The 13010-nt window shown below is 45.2% G+C and overlaps 1 protein-coding gene across 1 annotated transcript in view; it reads right to left on the bottom strand.

Annotated features, from left to right (window-relative positions):
* Window positions 1-12471, bottom strand: part of SOGA3 (SOGA family member 3) — a 30905-nt gene extending 18434 nt beyond the window's left edge. The window contains exons 1-3 of the mRNA XM_050894798.1: window positions 11536-12471; window positions 10980-11204; window positions 7377-7535 (exon numbers count right to left, since the gene is read on the bottom strand). Of these exons, the coding sequence (XP_050750755.1) occupies window positions 7377-7535; window positions 10980-11204; window positions 11536-12471 (1320 nt within the window). The remainder of the gene's footprint in view (window positions 1-7376; window positions 7536-10979; window positions 11205-11535) is intronic.
* Window positions 12472-13010: the final 539 nt, after the last annotated feature.

Here is a 13010-nt window from a genome sequence, read left to right as displayed (position 1 = left end):
ATCCTTGCAAATTTTAAGACAATTCAATAGGAATCCACAAAGCAGCACACCAGCTTCAATGACTGTCTGAAAAAAATCCCCTCTAGGCATCTTTACTCACAAAACCTCTTAACAATAATATATTTATGGAGCTTTATTCTTTTGAAATCATTCACTATTTATTATATATGTTTTGGAGCTATATTATGATTGACCATCAGGCTGTTTATGTTCAGTTTTGATAAACTCTCTTGAAGCAAATGGCTCATGTGAATTGCTGATGGTTGATACATAATTAAAATGTAATTTTATGAGGTTTAAGTGTAAACTGCTTCTCAAATGCACTTAATTTTTTTCCTGTTTATGGCAGGACATTTTTCAGAGAATTACTACAACAGATTTTGTAACAAATTAATTTCTTTCTGCATTATGATTCTTTTGTCATATTCAAAGAACTAAACTGAAGTAAACTCTGCTTATCCGGCTCACTGTGAAATCTGTGGAACCGATCGCAGTGTGCTCTGAGCAAAGATGTCAGAATCACACCCTCACAGATGATGAATAGCATCCCTACTGAGTACTGTTTTTAAGGGAACAAAATATTTGGGCAGGATACCAAAGGTAACAGAATTTCACACAAGCAAGTCTGACAGAAGTAACTGGGGGTTCTGCATCTGCAGGGATGTGGCACTTAGAGAATCACTGAGCCGCGCTTGGAGACAGAGGACTTTTTTTGCTTTTTCCTGTATAAACTCAGGCACAGACTTGTTTCTCGTCTCTTTTTAAAAAAGCCTCCTCATTATCCTGTTGTTCTTTTCACCAAAGCAAATTGAATTTTCATGAGGCAATAAACTGAGATTCCAGATCACAGAAACCCTCTGCTTAAAGGTACTTTTAGTAGAAGTGTTGCTGACAGACTTGGTGTTTGGGTCCTCCAAAAGACCCAGGAAGGAACCGGGCTTGTGAGAGACCTTTTAAATCCTCCCCTGCTGCCACCTGGTGCCAGGAGCAAGTAAATTACTGTAACTCTTCAAAGAGTACTGCTTACTACACTGATCCTGTGAAGCTGATCAGCTACATGAGCAGACGTACTAGCATCTCATCTCTCTCTCTGCCTTGTCCCTACTCCCTCCATTACCAGCTGTTTGAAATGAGGCTCAAACTCTGAAGAGAAATGAAAATATGAGGTGCAATTAGGAAGTGCTTGGGGGACAGTATGATGGAGGAGACTCAAACTTTCCCTTTCAAAGCAGCACAACCAAGTATGCATCTCCAGTGACTTGTATGCATACAGCATGGGCAACAAACAGAAGCTAGAAATCCATGAACATTTACAGAGCTATGACCTCACCGGCATCACAGAGACATGACGGGATAACTCATATGCCTGGAGTGCAGCCATGGATTGATAAAAACTCTGAAGGTGAGGAAGAAGGGTTGTGCTCTACACAGAAGAGCAGTTCAATTGCATGTAGCATTGCCTTGTAATGGGTGATGGGCCAGCTGTGAGCTATGGGTAAGAACCAGAGGACAGAGAAGCATAGGTGGCATCGTTTGGGGTATCTTCTACAGACCACCTGATGAATAAGAGGAAATAGATGAAGCATTTTTCAGACAACTAGAAGAAGTCACATGATTTCTGCAATGGATTGAAGACAATTTTTGCCACAGGTGATAAACAAGTCAGCTGTGGGAATCGCTTTGAAGGACGTCTTGCAAATAAGGAAACATTGGTCAGGGGTTTGATGGCCAATGGTAGCACTGGCAGTCCCGACTGTGAGATGGTGAAGTTCAAGGTCCTGAGAGAAGGGACCAAGACAAACAGCAGACGAGAAAGTTTCGATTCTGAAGGCATCAAAAAATGTAATGCTGCTGTTGGATATGGTTACCTTGCCTATTGGAAATGTTGCAAACCACCACCCATTATGAGACTTGTTTCCAGTTTCTTACAACCTCACCACATTTTAGATGTTGCAGATTTTCCATGCCAAGCATCTGTCTCAGGATAAGTTATCAACATTGTTAATATTTTGGAAAATTTCAGCAAATTTATTCAGCTCTTTCCAAGAAAAGAATGTCCTGGTTTGCTCATATTAAATTATTCTAGCAACTGTTCTTTTGAGAAGTTCCAGTATGCCTGTGCTCTGGAACATTTTTATGTCTGTATACAATATATACTTCATACTTCTCTAATTCATCCACATCATGACTGGCCAAATCATAACCTTTCAGAAATCTTCCATTCCTATACATTACCAGGTAATTATTTCTTGGAGTTTGCCAGTTTAAATTGCTGAAAATTCTGTATTTACAAACTACCACATCCTCTCCCACCCCAGCTATCAATCTGCACATTTTCACCAGCTGACAGATTACGTTCCAACTCCAGACCAGAAGGCAAAGCCTAACTAGTCCTGCAATTGTTGCTCCATGTGGGTCTAGATAAAGCTGAGGCTAGGCATTAGAACCAGAAACCTTTTCTCCAGTGCTCACAGTGATATAGTTGCTGTTTCCTAGCACAGTGAGTGATCCTCCACTGCTCTCAGTCCAGATGCAAAAGTGAAGAACTAAGGCTTGGAAACAAGGAAAGGAACAGAACAAACCAAGGAAGCTGACAGATTTGTATGAGGGGGTGGAAGAGTGAGGGGAAAAGGACAAATTTCGCAGAAGAGAGAAGCTGTAAGAAATGGGGATAATATACTTGCAGTAGAATAAGAGCAAAATGCACTGGAAAAGACTTGAAATCCAGAGAGGAGATTGGACACTCATGAAGAGTTGGAAGGATGCAGGGAAGGAGGGAATGGGAGGGAGAAGGACAAGACTGGGACTTAGGAACCAGAAGACAGCAAAACAGCCACTACTACAACAAACACCAAAAAAAAAAAAAAAAAAGAAAGAAAAAGAAAAATAAAAGAAACGCACACAGGATCAAGACTGAGAGAGAGAACCTGGAGAATCTGAGACTTTGTGAGTTATAGGAGAAAGACTGGAAAAAAGTGGTTGTGGTTAAATGGCAGGAGAAGGGGCTTAGAGAGAGACAGGGCTGTGAGAAAGGAGAGACACTGGATTTTTACCAAAGAGACATAGTGGGCAAGCTGATATTGATGATCAAGGGGACTGGGACGGGATCATCCCGTACCAGTTCTTTTCACAGCTCTCCAGTTTTTGGTTTTGGGGGGGTGGGTTGTTTGGGTTTCCTGGGGTTTTTTTACAGCAGCTTTTGTTGTGAAATTTCCAGCTACCCTCCTGATTTCTGTGCAGCCTGAGCACTCAGAGATGTATGGAGAGCTAATCTGTGCATAAACCGGGCAGGCAAAGATTGCAAGAGTAAGCAGAAAAGTGTAATTACTTTCCTGAGGTCCCACAGCAGGTTACTATCAAAATCAGGAACAGAATTCAGATTCCTCCTCCCAGCTCCAGTGCCCAGTTCCCTAGACCCTGCTGCCTTCTTCCGTTTCCATGCAGCGTACAAACCAGACTGACTGACAAGACAGGCAACACTCCAGCAAAACAGAGACCCATGTAGGGAGGCATAAACTCCTCTGCCTGCAGTCTGAACTGAAGGGACAAAAAACATCTCTGGTTCACGTGCCGTGTAGCCATGGTTATCGCAAGCTCTGTATCTGAGCTAATAACCATGCTTAGAAGAAGAAAATGGTAGCTTGACAACATCACCCTAATGTGGCTGTAAGAACTGAGCTGTCTTGCATCTGCCCAGCTTGGAGCACTAGCAGAGCAATCTATTTCTATCCAGAGAGACATATGTCTCTGAAAAACACTGTGCCTCTTGCAATTACATATCTGCATTGCAATGAGGATTTGTAAAGTCCAGGGTCCAGTACATCTGTTATATTTTCCTCCTACTTCACTTGTCTCACAACAAACCATCTAAAGCATGGCTAACTGGGCGTTTCCTACATAGCTATAGCAAATGAATGAATTCTTAGTTCATACTATGATCATGAAAAGCTCTACAAGAGTGAGCTAGGCTTTAACAAACAGTTAACAACAAATTAATGAACATTAATTAATTAATGAACAACTCTAACAATTTTTTTTATGTCTGAAAAAATTACATCTAGCTACAGTTGGTTTCTCTTTTTTCTAGAAAAGAATTTCTCTACTTCGTTTTCAGCTTCCCAAAAAGCTTTACAATTAATAACAACAAATAATAAAGAGGAAATCAGCAGCAGTTGCTACAAAGCAATTCCAAGAACTGACAATGCAGATTAAAAATATTGTGTTTCCGTGTGGATGTATGCAGGAATAACACTAAATGAAATAGCTGCAGGTTGGGGGACTGAAAGTAAAAGTAACTGATAGAAAATGTATGCTTTGCTGGAACACCTTCCAAATCGTGGATTCTTGCAAGCTTCTGCTGCCATCAACAACAACGTCTATTTGTCATGGAATATATCATAATTATTTTTTTCAAAAGCTCCAAACCAAGAAAGCAAACAGTAACTATCTCTCTATATTAATGGACGAATACATTCACAAGTCTATATTCACCCAAATGTTTACTGGAGAGCTCTAGATTTGTCTCTACACAAACACATCTGCTAGCATTTATCTTTTATACATGTTTCCAGTCAAGTCTACTATGTTCTTTAAAATAGAGAATCTACACAGAGAGAACTTTGGCTTTGGTCCTGCTCTAGAGACTACCTAACAAAAAATTATGCTTCTGCCTCCAACATTTTCTATTAAGTCTTTTAACCATTCTCTGCTGTCTCACACTGTCCATTATAAAAGGAGAACAAATTTCCCATGGCAGTTACACATAAATAGATTTTAAGAAGAATGGAAAGGTCTGTGTTTTCGCAGTACATTTGATGACATAAAAGTACAGAAATCAGTCATCACATACTCTGAGCACTGTTATTACGCTGTAAAACAAAAATGCTTCATTGTCTTTGGAGATTAACTCTACCATTAATTCTAAGCTCAATAAAGTGAAGATCACAATCCAGACAAAAGGTCTTGACTCTGCATTTCTATTTATGCTGAGTAGAACTTCCTTAAGCAGGAGGTTCCATTGGTTATAATGGCTGTACTGAAATGAGAAAGGGTTGTAAACCCATGAAACTAGAGGAAATAACTCACAAGCAAACAGAAAATTAACATTATGACTATCTGACAATGACATTTAAGATGCATGAAACCTTCGATTGCCAGAGAAGAAGAAAAGGTATTTGTCACAGAAAAACTCTAATGCACTTCAGACTGCTTTGGGTTGTTTTCATGGTTGTTTCATGTTAACATTTTCACAGCTTCTTCACAGATTCTAAATTTCAAATCTGTAAGAATTAGTATTCTTCACCAGCATCCTTCCATTGGTCCCCCAAGTCATCGCATGCTTGCAAAGTGCATAATAATTTGGCTGCACTTCAAACTTGCTTTTCTCTGACTTGCACCTCCTCAACCATCCTCCAACTTCCCCCATGCTGTGCTGAAAGTCCTAGCCTGAAAAGCAGCCTTCTCCTACTGAAAGGGGCTCAGCAGCCTGTTTGAAATACATAAATGAAAACTCCTGCCTAATTATGATGACGCATATAATGACTGGGCATGGCAGTTCTCCTCTCCAGTTCAGTATAAGGATATATTTCTGACTCTTTGTCCACTCCACCTCTACTCCGGTGTAAAGTCTTACTGCATTTTTCCACTTTGGCTCAGTGCCCCCATTCTGTGCCAGTGGGAATCATCCGTCTGTTTCAGCTTCATGAAAATAGTATTGTGTGGAAGAGCCCCTAGCTTAAACATGACAGTCTCTTCTGGAGTCTCTAGTATCCTTCCATTGATACCAACAGCAAAGACAGAAAGGGGCAAACACCTAAGCCAAAAGAAAGAAGTGGAGAGCAGTATGAGAGCAACAGAACCATAGTTCAGCATAGTGGGCCAGAGGGAAGAATCAGAGTAAGGAGAAAGCGACTACTGATGACAGAGACGAAGAAGCCTATTTATTGGGTTAATTTCCTGCAGGTACACAGCTCCCAAAGAACATAAGCCATTTAATTGCCACTACACTTCATTGTAATCCGAAGACGCATAAGAAGCAGCAAGGCAAAGAAGCTTACAGTGGCACAACCTATCAGATGGCAGGAGGAAAGGATCCAGAAATGGGAATCTACAAGAAAATAGAGTCTGAATGGACAAGAATAATGAAAAATTTGGAGTAAAGCCAAGCTTAACAACAAGTTGTAAGGATAATAACAGAAAGATCATGCTCTCATAAAGAAGATGGTCCCGGAAACTGAGTTGTATTTGATGGCAGAAACCAGAGTGAAAACAGAAGAAGAAAGTCTCAGGCAGAGGAGAGGGAAGCTGAATAAGGCTCAGATTTCATGCCCTTTTCAAATCTGCAATTATCTGGAAGAGCAGTAGAAGGTGGGAAAAAACACCTGTTTATCCTCTACTAACATGTTTGAAATTCAGTTCCTGTAAAGAAAACATATGAATATTTTTAATACTACATCACTTAAAGTAAGCACTTGCAGTTCCTAAAAATACTGTAACTTATCATACAATTGAAAATTTCCTGTCTTTCTTAACAACTGAAATACATCGCTTCTGCTTTATACAAGTTCAAAGTAGACATTGGCATTCCTACTAGAGAATATTACTAAAAGTGAAAATCAGTGGCATTTATTGAATTTTAAACACTGAACTGGAGAGCTGTTTCTAAAATCTGTTCTGAGAAGTCATTCTTAGTCAACAGTTTCTCTTTTTACTGCATGCTTTGTTATCTCTGTCGGCCAGGCTATTACTGCTGTAATACAATTTTCTGCTTACTTAATGGCACAGTATCTTGCATCTATATAATGGCAAACGGAGTAATTTTGAAGATGAATTAGATATAATGTAAAACTATGCTTAGACTGAAAGGCCAGGTAGAGTCTCTCACTTCCCAATAGTCCAAAGAGCATGACTGAACAAGATGGGGAGGTGGCTAGATCCCCAGTCTCAATGTGCCTGCTAGTCCCTAGTAGTAGTTAGCAAGGGAAATATACTGGTCTTTGTAAAAACATGTGGGGAACATCATCTGCACAGTTAGATGCCTCTGACTCCCTTCAGCACTCTTTCTGCATGTATTGTAACGTAAGTACAATGTCTCAAAGCCTCTGAACTCTGTTACCATCAGTTCCACATTTCCCTCTTTGTATAGGAAAAAAAGCGCCACAGTTTGGTTTCTGTTTCACCTAGGAAACACTGAGTATTTTAGTTTGTTCTCAGCTTCCCAATCACCAAGCTGTACTTGAGCATTCTTTGCAACTTTGAACTTTTGCCTGCCATATTTTGTGCCCCCAAAACAAGGTATAGGAAGAAAACCAGTTAGATCAGCAATAAGAATTTGAGAACTTCAAATACTTTGTGTAGAAGTAAATAGCAACACTAACCTCTTTCATTTTTTCCAGTTCATTCTGTAGTGCTTGTTTGGCAATTTCAACTTCTATAAGCTGCTGTCTTAATTTTTCATTTTCATCTTCTGTTACAGTACGTTTTTCTTCCACATTTTCTAACTCATGATGAAGTCTCACCGATACATCTTTTGCAACCTAAATGAAATGGTATTTCAAAAGGAAGATTAAAAAAAAGAATTACTGCTGCAGTGCTTAGTGCCTAAGCAACCATTCAGAGGTTAATTCTGGATGTTTTGATGGAAGCGGTATGTAAGGAAATGTAGACAAGGACATCCACAGACAGAATTCTAAATGATTCCCAATTTAAGCCAATTCCTGCCAAAAAATGGTACATTATTCCTATGGACTTCACTGGAAACAACATTAGACACTAAACCCCAACTTCTTCTTAGGTTCTGTTACATCAACAGTGATACAGGACCTTTATTCTTCCTGGAGACAGTGCAGCATCTATTTTCTCTCAACCACTGCTAGCTTATGTTTTTCAATGCACTAAGGCATATGCCCTTTAAATACTTAACATGCAGAAGCATCTAAAAACAGGGCCCACCTTCTCCAGGCCTTCCTTACCTGTGCCTTTTATAGGAGCACAAACGGACACATCTTTATTTCGACCCTGCTAGTTTCTCTCTCCTTCATGGATGGTTAATCTAAATACCTGGCGTTTACTAGTATTAGTTCATTTAAAGAGTAAAATATGAACAAACGACATTTTTACTAACCTTGTGTTCACCCAAATGATGTCCAATATTTTAAATGAAAATGAACACTAAGATTTTTGGTTTGTTTTAGTGCATTTTCACAGGAATAGAGTTAAAAGGCACATGTCAAGATCTAATTCCTCTTCTTCATGTAAAGTAATGAGAATTTTGCCATTCAAGCCACTTGCATTTTATTTTGTGAAACCACCAGAAACTATAATCATGCACCAAAAATATTTAAATATACACTGATCACTGTTATATGGTGATTTAGACACACAGTTTGACAAGCCTAATTTCCTGCTTTTTTTAGAACACTGGAAAGTATAATTAATCCTTCTTAGCATTAGCTAGGGGAGCTCAGAGAGCTATCCTTTATGGCTTTCACTAGAACGATCTTTATGTTTGTATGTCAAAGAACTCTCTTTGTCATACTAAAACTCTAAAGAAAAAAATAATAATTGTAAGCAAGCAGCCTAGAAGAATCCGATGTATCAGAAAACAGCAGCAGCTAGTGACTCAGCCTCCCCTGACAAGAAACCCAGTGTGTGTGAATTACAGATACAACACTGCAGTGTAGCACAAGATCATTCAATAACCTCCCCCACTGCACACGCACTCAAGACTCATAATGCCCAACAGAAAGAGCGAGTGGAGGGGAATTTCAATTATAACCATACTCCAAAGAGACTGCAGGATGAGCTGAGAATCACACCACAGGGCTACAGCTTGATGTCTTTTCCTACACTCGGTATTAAACTGCTCATCTGGTTGTCCAACCAAAGTAAATGGAAAATCATGGGGGCCATTTTTAGCAGCATCCTATCAGAATCTGTCTTCAGTCCATAGATACAGTCTGGATCAGTAAATACAACCAAATAACAAAATCATTACTGGTAGTGATTTTTTGACAAAATTTGGTGGAGTAGCAATTCATGCGGGGAAATCCTACAGAGCATTCTAGATCACATGGGAAATGGGACTCCCTTATGCAAGAAGCATTTTAATACAGCTATATGCAAGACTGTATCTCTGAAGGATTAAGTCCCCTAACGTATTACCCATGCAAAATGAACAAAGTTATTTTGGATAGAAATTCTTCAGAAGAGGACTTGGGAACACTACAGAGAACTGCACGAGTTACAATTATGGTTAACCAGCACCCGGAATTCAATTAGGCAGAAATGTGGCATTAGACATTCATCCCTACTCGAAAGCAGAACACATTGACGATCTGCAGGAGCGCTTTGCAAAAACGCTATTCCTTTCCAAAGAGTCAGTTGTATGGTTATTGGGAAAGACATGGGAGAAATCCTAATTAAAGTGAGCCCTTTGTCCAGCTCAACCTAAGGCCTTAGCTGCTATCTCCTATATTGCAGGTGAGCACCTCACCAGAGGTGCCCTTACCATTTCCCTTCCAGGCCCTGCGCACGTATGACTTGCTAATACAAAGTAACATTGAGCCAACAAAGAAATCAACTCCGTAAGCTGGAATCACAATATTCACTTGGGACATGAAGGCTCACGTTCAAATTCTGCCTGCAAAGGTGCGTGTCTCAACTATTCACCTAAGCATCATTCTGAGTGTGCAAAACATCCCTTGGTTCGACCAGAAATTCCCAACAAAGGGGTTGGTTTGCTTCTGACCAGGAAGACTCTATTTTGTCAAGAGCCACATGGACAGCTGTACTTACAGAACTGTCATGGCCACAACCGCAAACATGGGTTTTGAATATGTACAGAAAAGGAATATCAAATAGAAATAGAGAGAAGGATATTAGCATTTTAAATGGCATTAGTGAGAAAATGACTGGAACGTGTCTTGGACTGGTTTCTACATTGTAGTAAGAATGACAAGCTGGAAAATTTTCAGAAAAGATGATCCAAGTCTGTAAACCAGGCCTGGGAATAAGAGACTCTCAATCCACTGTACTTATCAGAAAGAAGTTTAAAAATGGCCTTGTTCCTGATCATGTATTAAACTAGCATTTTCAACTGCAGTCCACAGAATCCGACGAGCCATAGGTAACTAGAGCCCTAGGCAGAAGTGTGGTCAATAAGCTCACATTTGCTATGCAGAGGCCTGAACTTTAACTCAGGAGACCAGACCAGTCAACTGAAAAAAGTTTAAGAGTCCTGATTCAGTAGGAGCCTTAACAAAGTCTAGTGGATGGAAGCAGAAATTAAACAACTTCCAACTAGCGCAAGAAAGTTTTTCCGTAATTGGACCAATCTAGAATGGAGATGATGGATATTTTACCAACAGCAATCTTTAAACAAGGACTGAAACTTTTCCTCAACAATGGGCTGTGGTTCATTCAGACGTTATGGATGAATACAGTTGATTACTTATTGAAATTTGATGGGTTGTGTCTATGGTTTCAGGTGGATGTGGAAAATCGTGGCTTCACTGAAGATAACAGCAGTTTTTCCACTGACACCAACGGAGTCAGGATTTTGTTTTGTGACTCTGCAAGTATTCAATCTGCCGGTCCTCTGAAATCTTTACTAAAGAGTACCGTAATCCCCTCAAAGTCAATGGGACTATTCGGTGAGGTTGGTTTAATTTTGCAGCGGTAGGGTACATTTTGTGTTCATCATAAAAGATCCAAAATCTCTAGATCCTAATTTGTATTTGAGTCACTTCTTGCACGTTAACTTTACCAAAAAATGATTGGACTAAAGCTGAAAATAGCCTACCTACGTACTGAAGGGCTTGCGTTACCAAGGTAAGCTTGGCCATTGCTATCCTATGAGCTGCATTGGGTGCACAGTGTACGACAGAACGGATGGAAATGCCTGAGTCATGAGGACGGAGAGCATGGTCGTGTCTCCGCCTGAGGCGCTCCCTCCCCTCGACACCTGCTTACGTCTGTACCTTGAGGTCCTGCTCCATGCTGCGCAAGAGCTCGCCGTCGATCTCGCCGGTCTGGGCGTAGCGGAGCCTCTTGCGCTCAGCCTTGCGCAGCCGGTACTGAAGGATCCGGCAGTTCTTGTTGGCTCGCTCCAGTTCGTGGCGCATTTCTTGAAGCTGACAAGCGTCCTCCTCGAAGAAACTGTCCCTCATCTCATCCATCTCTGTCCTCAGCTCATCTATCTCGTTCTGGCACCAGGGTGAGAAGGGGACAGGGACGCAACAGGTGGGTGAAAAGCACAAATGTCTGCACGTATAGGGGAAGGCGGCCAAAATGGAGCTCCTGCCCGCAGGGACACCAGCTAACTAGAACCCAGCTCATTAAAAGCACCGCAAGGAAGCAGACAAGTGCCACTGCCCGCAAGCCCCATGACAGGGCCATCTTAACCCTGCCTCCAGCGCTAGTGCCGGGGGAGAGGGCGTCGGGGAAACCCCCTCCCGGCGCGGGGGTGGGGAGGCCGCCCGGCCGCCGCCCGACCCCGGTTCCCCCCCCACTCCCGCCGCCGCCCCGGCCCCTCACCTTGAGGCTCTCGTTCTCCTCCCGCAGCTTCTCCATCTCTTCCTGCATCTCCTCCTGCAGCTGGGGGCTCATGGCGCCCTCGGGGGCGCCGCTCCTGCCGCCGCCGCCCGCCTCGCCCTGCCGCAGCCCCTCCGCCCCGGCCGCCGCCATGGCAGACGGCGAGGAGGCGGAGGCGGCCAGGGGAGGCTCGGCCGGGGCGGCGGCCGCGGAGGCGGAGGAGGCGGAGGAAGCGCTGCCGCTGCTGCTGTGGTTGCTGCCCTTGGTTTGCATCTGGGCGGCCGCCGCCAGCCCCTTCCTGAGGTGGAACTGGATGAGCTCACTTTGCAGGCATCCCTCCTTCCAGTACCCGCCGCCGCCGCCCGCCGCCCCGCGGCCCTTCCCCGCGCCCGAGGAAGATGGAGGCGCCGGGGCCGCCTCCCCCGCGCCCTTCAGCGGAGACCGCCCCGCTTTCCCCCGCCAGTGCTTGGGCGGCGGCGGCGGCTGCGGCGCCACCGCCCCCTCCCGCTCCCCCCCGCCGCCGCCGCCGCCTCCTCCTGCAGGGGGCGCCTCCTCGGCGGCCCGCGGCGCGGCGGGCTCGGCGGCGCGCGGCGGCGGCTCCTCGGCGGCGGCGGCGGCTTTCCCGCCGGCGGCGGGCGGCGGTTCAGCACCGGCGCCGGGCTGGACAGCTCCCGGCGGCCCGGCGCCGCGCGGCGGCTTGTCGGCGGCGCGGCCGCGGGCGGCTCTGGGGGCCTGGCCCGGCGGCGGCCGCGCCGAGGCGGCCTTGGCGGCGGCGGCGGCGGCGGCCGGGGCGCGGGAGGCGGCGGCGGCGGGCGGCGGGCGCGGGGTGTTGTCGCGGGCCCTGGCCGGAGAGGAGGCTCGCTGCTGCTTCCTGCCGCTGCTGCCCTCGGGGTGGAGGCGAGGCTCGGCGGCGGCGCCCCCTGCAGGCGGCTGGCTCATGGCGGCGGCTACCTCGGGGAGACGTCCATCACCGGCGGCGTCCTCCGCCTCCTCCGCCGCCGCCGCCCCGAGAGCTGGGGGAGGAGAAGCGGAGAAGACGGTCGGGGTGGGGACGGGGAGGACAGCCCGGCGGCGGCGGCGGGGAGGCCGGCTCTCTGGCAACGCCGGCGGCCAGCGTCCCCGCTCCCTGCCGCCGCAGTGCCCCGTCTGCTCCCGAGCCCTGCCCCGCGTCCCGCCGGCACCTGCGGGCAGAGCGGCGGCCGGGGACAAGCCGGCCGAGGCTGAAGCCCAGCGTCAGTCCGGAGCGGCTTTCGGGAGGGAGTCCACACCGCACGGCTGAGGCTGAGATCGGTTCCCACTCCGCTTGCATCTAGGGGCGGTTTTGCGCCCCCGATGCCGAGCCCTTCCCCCTACGGGCTGCCACATCACAGTTAAATTTCCATCCGCACACAACCTTCCCTCTCGCTCGTCCTCGCTGCCAAGCTCAGTACCAGCCTGGGTTGCTACTGCACCTGTCTGCCTCCTCAAAGGCCTCTTCC

The sequence above is a fragment of the Gymnogyps californianus genome, chromosome 3, assembly GCF_018139145.2.
Source record: "Gymnogyps californianus isolate 813 chromosome 3, ASM1813914v2, whole genome shotgun sequence".
NCBI classification, from domain to species: Eukaryota; Metazoa; Chordata; class Aves; order Accipitriformes; family Cathartidae; genus Gymnogyps; species Gymnogyps californianus.
The sequence above is the reverse complement of the archived record's forward strand: the minus strand, read 5'-3'. Positions and strand labels throughout refer to the sequence as shown.